The 7,753-nt window shown below is 36.2% G+C and overlaps 1 protein-coding gene across 2 annotated transcripts in view; it reads right to left on the bottom strand.

Moving 5' to 3' along the window:
- The window catches only part of LOC146384181 (ras-specific guanine nucleotide-releasing factor RalGPS1-like), a 77,615-nt gene that overhangs the window by 20,596 nt on the left and 49,266 nt on the right, over nt 1–7,753 (bottom strand). For both annotated transcript variants that reach the window (XM_084936055.1, XM_084936056.1), the window contains 2 exons: nt 4,130–4,267; nt 1,307–1,400 (listed from right to left, as the gene is read on the bottom strand). In XM_084936055.1, coding sequence (XP_084792181.1) covers nt 1,307–1,400; nt 4,130–4,267 — 232 coding nt within the window. The remainder of the gene's footprint in view (nt 1–1,306; nt 1,401–4,129; nt 4,268–7,753) is intronic.

A 7,753-nucleotide genomic window follows, 5' to 3' on the forward strand; every position in this document is an offset into this window, starting at 1 on the left:
TGCTTTTTCTCTAATTACACTTAATAGCTTAACTACATTAATAGGCTAGATGCTCCTTAGAGATATTACCTCCATCAGTGCTATCTGGACTCTCACCAGGATTGGTCCATCATTGCTATTATTATCAGCTAACTGAGGCAAGGCTGCATTCAATCTACTTTAAACATACCAACGTAACATCTTTGCTAGAGCAAATCTAATCTTGATGCCAGCTCTATATGGCATTTTTTGCCTATTTCAAAATTGCCATTTTTCGAATAATTTGCTAACAAAATTGCAGAAGTCAGTTAGCATGTAAGATCTGTCACATTCCTGTTTCTTTCCTTTAAGGAATATTTCCTAATTGTGACATATAGTCTCCTCAGCTGAACTCAAGCAAATTGTCAATGAATTTGTGTCATCACACTTATATTACTGTAATGGCCTGTTTACTGGCTTGAACAAATCATGTCTTTCACATCTCCAAACTATACAAAATGAAATGGCCCAACTATTAACACAAGTTCACATCACTCATTTTATGCTTTTTACATTGGCTCCCTATACATTTTAGGATTAGTTTAAAAATACTAAACGACCAGACTGCAGATTATTTATCAGAGTTTCTAACAAAATAAACAGATACTTGCCATCTTCATTCCCAAGCTCTGAGTTTTTGTTAGTTGTTCCTCATCCACAACTAAAGACTATAAGGGAAAGAGCCTTTCAGTCTGTGGTACCATGACAGTGGTACAGTCTACCACTACAGCTACATTTAGCTGATTCTGTGGACTCATTTTTAAAATTAGTTAAAATATTTTTTGCTTAAAAAACTTTTTTGTTGATGATTTCATTTTGTACTTACCTGTTTATTTTATTGAATATTTTTATTGCTAATAATTGGCTTCTCATTTTCTTTTTTCTTTTACCGTTTTCTGTTGCACAGTGCTTTGTGACAGTGCTTGAAAAATTTACTGTGTTGGCTCTATCGTCCCAAAAGATATCATATTTCATTTCATATTTAAAGCGTATATGACATATCATTTATGTCCAACTTGAAAAATTATGATGACAAAAGTGACCCTAAGAAACCAAGAAACAAGCAGAGCAACCTAGACTCTGTCAGATAAAGCCATCAATGTCTGCTGAATGAAAGGACACACTATTGAAAAAGATCCTTTCCATTTTGCTTCCTGTGTATTGACCGTCCTCAATTTTACACTTACACCCATGCTTCTTCTATGTGCCTGCCATAATCGACTGATATCAAACAAATGTCAAATAATTAATTTCACAATCCCATGCCATTCACATTGAAAACACTTACTTGAAGTTATCGTCCTCTACAAACTTCTGGAGTTCCTCTATGTAGCGAACTGACAACAGATACTTCTGAACATGCGGCAGGGTCACCAAGTGATCTAATGGAAAAAAGAAAAAGCAAATTACCTTCAACACAACTCTTGGTAGAGAATTAACTTTAAATAAAGTTACTTCTCTTGTCTATGTTCTCCTTCAGTACATCCATGAATTTCCTCAGTGGTCTTTCTCTTTTCTTCTTGACTGGTAGTTCCAGTTTTAGCATCCTTTATCCAATATATCCACTATTCCTCTTCTGCACCACCCAAACAATTTTAAGTCTTAGCTCTCTAACTTTTGGAACGGTCCCGAGTAAGTTGGAGGTCAGAAATTCAGAGTTCCCAGTCAGAAAATGTTTGTGGAAAGCCTCCTTTCCCACTCAGAAACTCAGAGCAGAGTTAACAATCCAACATGGCAGTACTGAACATAAACAGTAGTAAAACTATAAACTATATAACTATTTCAGTCATACTATTACCTGTATACCTCTCATCCACCCACGTGTAATCTGTCTTTCATTTCTCTTCTCTTATACTTTCACCTCTCTAGGCTCTCTACCATCCATCTGCTCCCTATTCTCACTTTAGATAACAATGTCGTCTGTAAATATCATAGTCAATAGAGACTCCTACCTGACCTTACCTGCCAACCCGTTCACCACTACTGCAAACAAGAAGGGGCTTAGAGCTAATTCTTAATGCAATAAACCTTGTTTCCATCATTGACTCCTACTGCACACCTTATCACTGTCTGGCAGTCCTCATACATGTACTGCACCAGCCTTTCATTAGATCCACAAAGACACAGTGCAACTTCTTTTGATCTTCCCTATACTTCTCAACAGTATCAAAACAAACATCACAGCATGAAGCCATACTGCTGCTCACACCTCACACTTCCACCTTCTCAACATAAGCTACACGTATCAGTACATTTACATTTCTATCTTTCATCACACTAATCTGTGCACACTCTTTTGAGCTCAATCTGTCTTTCTAACCAACTGTCTGCATTCCATGTAGGTTATCCTTCACTAGTGTCTAGCTATGCGTGCAACTAATTATAAGCCTTTTCCTTTGCTTTTGCCACCACTATCTTGGCCTTGCACCTCGACTCCTGGTAGTCCTGTATACTTTCTTCATCACCTTGACAGCAATTTTATCTTGGACTTGCATTTACGCCTGTGTAAATGCACAGCAAAACATAGAAGTACATTTTTTATCTGGACAACAGTATTTTATATAACGCTAGCACTCAATAACGCACAAGGATGACAGCAAAGCAATTACAGAATCAACCCACTGATTTGCCATCTATAGAAGACTAGGAACTTATTTTGTCAGTTTAAAATTATCTGAATTATATGTATTAATATAATAATTTTTAAAAATAATTTTTCATCATGTTTGTTAAATTTCACCGGTTTAGCACAGTGTGTGAGCAGGTGACCACATGCCACATGGCCAAAGAGCAGGAGTCGGGGTTTGAGTCTGACCCGTGGCCCTTTGCTGCATGCCTTCGCCTCTCACCTCCCTGCTTCCTGTCCTCTTCACTGTTATTATCCAATAAAGGCTAATTTATAAAATTTGAGTCTCTGTTCTTATACTTAAAATTAATTACTCTGATTAAAATTGCTTACAGTACAATGCCTGTCTTCTTTCCTGTAAAAATACTCATGATTTCAAATCAATTACTTGTAATTACATTTTATTACACAGTAGTTACTTACCCCTAGTAGCTGAGCGTATTATAGTGTTGCCCAATGAAATTTTAAAAATAACATTAAAATGTAGGTACAGGAAGCGAAGCTTATTTTTGGGAACAGAAATGATAAAACACAAAAGTGACTTCCCTGAAACAAAAGCTTTACAACTCATTTATTCAATTATTCCCCTGCTTAGAGTTACAATTTGAGTTATTCTAACTTTTAGTCACTTGCAGATAGTGAAAGTGTATCTATGAAGCGCCTTGAGGCGACTTTTGTTGTGATTTGGCGCTATATAAATAAAATTGAATTGAATTGAATTGAATTGAAAGGTAAACATATTTAAACTAATTAAGATTTCCAGATTTTTTCAATAAAGCATTTAAAAGGCTTCAGAATAGTAATAGAGGATTTATATTTATTGCAGAAATTCACCCCTACTCGCCCCTCCGTCTGGGGCAACATTTCATGCAGGTATCTTGAACATTTTTATTACTCAGCAGCTCCCCACACAAAGCACACTGGAAACACCACATGTTAGCCAAAACAATTAAGGACTTGAATAAACTTAGTGCGACTGGCTGACACTTGAAAATTTTCCTGAACTCGTCAGTGAAAGTAACTTAAGCAAAGCAGAGCAATAAAGGCTTGGGTAACTAAAGCAGAGCCAAGCCATTAGAACTTTATACAAAAACCCAAACTTACACATAAAAGCTAAAAAGACCATATTTCTTTAGCATCCTGCAGTGGTGATCTACTTGGGTTATTATGAACACATACATATTTTGGCTTCATCCATATTAAAGATTTATGACATACAGGGCTGTGAAAAATGTTTAGGTTTTTTTCATATTTGTCACATGTTTCAGATCAAACAATTTAAAAAAATATTAAACAAACTTAAGCTTTGTAAATACAAAATGCTGTTTTAAAACTAAATGCTTTTTTTTTATTAAGGAAAGGAATTACATTTTCACAGTACTGTACAACCATAACTCTGATGTCAGAAGATCATCAATATATACATGATTAGGAAACAGACACTATACTGTTCCTACTGCAACTACTGATGTAATTGTGTCTTACCATAGTTACATGACATCTGCAGGTCTGAAATAACTCTCAGAAGATTGTTCATCTGATTTGTCCTCTGCTCTGTCTCTATGATGCTGTCTGATGCAGGATAAGCCGAGTCAATGTAGATAATGTCCAACAGGTAGATCCCTGTAGAAGGCACAAAAAAGCTAGTTAAACTCTTCTAACAACAGGAATAATGATGGGTTTGAAAGCATACCCAGTGATTTCAACAGAAGAATTTATTACTTCAATGAAAGCTTTAATGTGTGGAAGCATCAGTGTTTTCTGTATTTGGTTCTTTTTAGTCTTTCTCACAATGTCTCATAATGTCAGCGAGAGAAATTGTGAGAGCTAGAGGAGCTGCCAGAAGATTTCCCCTGGAAGTCATTAACACAAATGTGTTATATGGAAACACTGATAAACACTGTTAATCTTGTTCACTACAGATTCTAGTGAAAATGGGCATTAGGCTTTTATTGGTCATTGCAATGTTTTTACTCATTTATAAAGGATGTGGACATATTATTTTTCTGTACAACTGGAAAACATGAATTATTTTGTGGATTTTTGGTTATGAATAGGGGATTTTGGTAGTTGCAAACCTCAGGAGAATAATATAATTACTAAAATTTAAGAAAAAGTGTAGTAAAAGCAATTTAAATAATCACATCAGCTCTGTCACAAATGATCTGGAAAACAGCTGCTGAGTCACCAACTTTCCAACAATTTATTTTAACTTCTCAAGTGTTACAAAATAGTGGGGTGGAAACATACCCTGAGCATGAACAGAAACTCCCTTATCCTGCAGTGTACTTTAGAAAAATAACTACGTATACAATAATGTAGAACATTTTCTGCACTTTATATTTAACTTTATATCCACATAATATGATCAAAAAGGTGTCTGATCTAAATTCATTCTGCAATGTCTCCAGACATCCAGAGAAAGTCACAAAGAACTATCTTCAATTAAAGAAGAAGAACAATAACTGCTGGTACAACCTTCATCTGAGAAAAACTGTGTACAAGTGTACACAGAAGTACTGGTGCTGTGTTAAAGTGCCTGCAATATTTGTGCAGCTTTGTGTTTGGATAATGTACAATATGTAATCTGCAGACCAGGGACTAATAGATGGAAACTGTATAAAGATATTGTTCTATAAACAGTGAGATGCTTTTTGGTCAAGGGATTATGGTGAAAATATCAAACAAACACATTACCTTTTCAAAGAGGTATATGTTCAGTTATTTAGCTAATACTTCCTTCTGTAGCTGGTAAAACCTGAGTTCAAAGATTGTATTAAGGTTACATCCATAGAGCATGCCAAACCACCACGGTAAACGGCAAAAAACACGTTTTTATTAAGTAAAAGCAACAGCACGGTGGCCTAGTGGTTGGAAATTTACCCCATGTAGATACCTTTCTGTTTCCCTCTCAATTATTATTTAGTGTACACAAAAAAATTGATAAATAGCCATGGCCACATTCCATTCCACTGTAGTGTCCTATACTCATGACCCAAGTGTTCCATACACAGTTACATAAATCAGTGTCAGCTGTTAGGCCACAAATATGGTTTTGTTTTTCCAAACATGCAAGCCAAGGACAGCTTTAATTCAGTACAGAAGGAAGTGATAATGTGCTAAACTTGTATGCTAACGGCCAACCATACTAAATACAACAGTACTAAAGAAAGTTCACAGTAACATTTTATTATATGATCCTAATAAATGGTAAACTGGTTGTTGAATAAATTTTAGTGAGTATAGAAATCAGAGGCAATGTCATCGTCTAGCCCGTCAAATATTAGGAAGATTTGGGGGGTTCCTTCAAGTCTTGTATAATTAGGCAACAAACTTAGCACTGGTTTAAAAGACATGAACAAAGAAAACCTTCCCCTACTTATTCAGAAAATTGAGAGCGCCTTACAAAGTTGGGCCAATTTAGGGCTCTCCCTGTTGGGTAAAATAAACAGCATAAGAATAATGCAGCTGGATAGTGTAGTGGTAAGACTACACACCTTTAGAGTGGGAGTCACAAGTTCAATTCCCACCTGGTATCCAGTAAAGATAATCTTAATCTTTGATTAAGAATCTGCATAATGGAGAAAATGATACAGGAACTATTTCAGAGTAATTGGAATGCTAAGGTCAGGATATCTAGGCTTTATAGTACAATGAGACAACATCATTATTTGAGGGTCTCAAGAGAGCTTGGGAAGTGAACCTACAGTGATAGCTATGGAGACAGAGAGAAATTGTAGGTATATAAGAGTCCAGACAAGATAAATGACATATAGGATCATTCATAGGAGGTACTGGACTCCCCGTAAGATTGCAAAATTAAAATTGAGGGAATCAGATATGTGCTGGGGTGTGACAAGAGTAGAGACACACTAATACACATGCTATACGAATACCAAAAGAAATAGAATCTATGGAAAAATAATTATTGTTTCTCACTGAAATACTCAGAATACAGCCATTACAGATCCCAGTACTCTAGATATTAGGTATAGTGACAGACGACCTGAAGTTACTATTCCTTCCACCCCTGAAGTTATCGTAACTGATAGTCACATAATATCCCATAAAGTGATACAGGATATGATGTGATGCTGCTGAAAGAAAGGGGCGTTGCTGGCATGTGATGCCATGAAATGTTGATGCCTACTTTGTATATGAAAATATATTAATACATAAATGTACCTTTGTTTTTTTCTTCTGTTATCAGCTCGTTGTTAGTTGAGTGGTTTGTAGTTTTTTCCTTTTTTTGTGTGCATCTATGTAAATATTGTTGCTATTACATGTCACCATCTTCTCAACTCCACATTTGCTCAACTAGTCTACATGTGGTTACGGGACTTGGAGAAGGTATTCAGCTGCATCCCTTTGTCCTGTAGGGGTGCTTTCAGAGTGTAGGGTAGTGGGCCTGTTGTTGCAGGCTACTAAAATGGATGAGGAAGAACCTTCATTATTAACAATTACACACCAAGTTGACAAGATGTGTGCACATGGAAGAGGATCATGGACTCTACTGGAAATACTGAGTAACACCTCAGGCAGTGTTTTAGCATTTTATCTCCTCATGTAATGACGAAAGAAATTAATAGGATGAAGCCTCAGTACTGGCTCTGAATCCTTTGCAGCTCATATCAGTGTTGGAACAATCAAAAGTAGTAACTTCTTCAAGGACACGAAGAAGACAAATACAAGTCCAAACAAGAATATAATGGGTTAAAAACAATTCTCTGGGTTTCTATTTTTCTTAGTGCTACAGCCTAACCCCAGTGAGATGCACTGGCTCTACATGATATCAGCTGTTCTGACAGTTCAACTGTTAATATTACAGCTGCACAAAACAACCAAAACGATTAACAAATATTTGCCTATGATGTCATACTGATAGATACATGAGTTTAATGCGTTTCAGCTGTGCTCAGTCTAAAAAAGCTGTGCAGCCTTGTTTCCTGTCTCACAGCAAAGCCTAGTTTGAATTTGCCAATGAGGGCTATCCAGCCCTCATTGGCAAATTCAAACACATTGAGTCAGTAGTTGGGCAGCTGCCACTCAGGATATAATGCTACTGTTCATAACAGATGAAGCCAATTTAAATTCAGGAAGTTGTTTTTA

Source organism: Perissodus microlepis, chromosome 7, assembly GCF_051167445.1.
Source record: "Perissodus microlepis isolate ML-2025 ecotype Zambia chromosome 7, ASM5116744v1, whole genome shotgun sequence".
In the NCBI taxonomy this organism is placed as follows: domain Eukaryota; kingdom Metazoa; phylum Chordata; class Actinopteri; order Cichliformes; family Cichlidae; genus Perissodus; species Perissodus microlepis.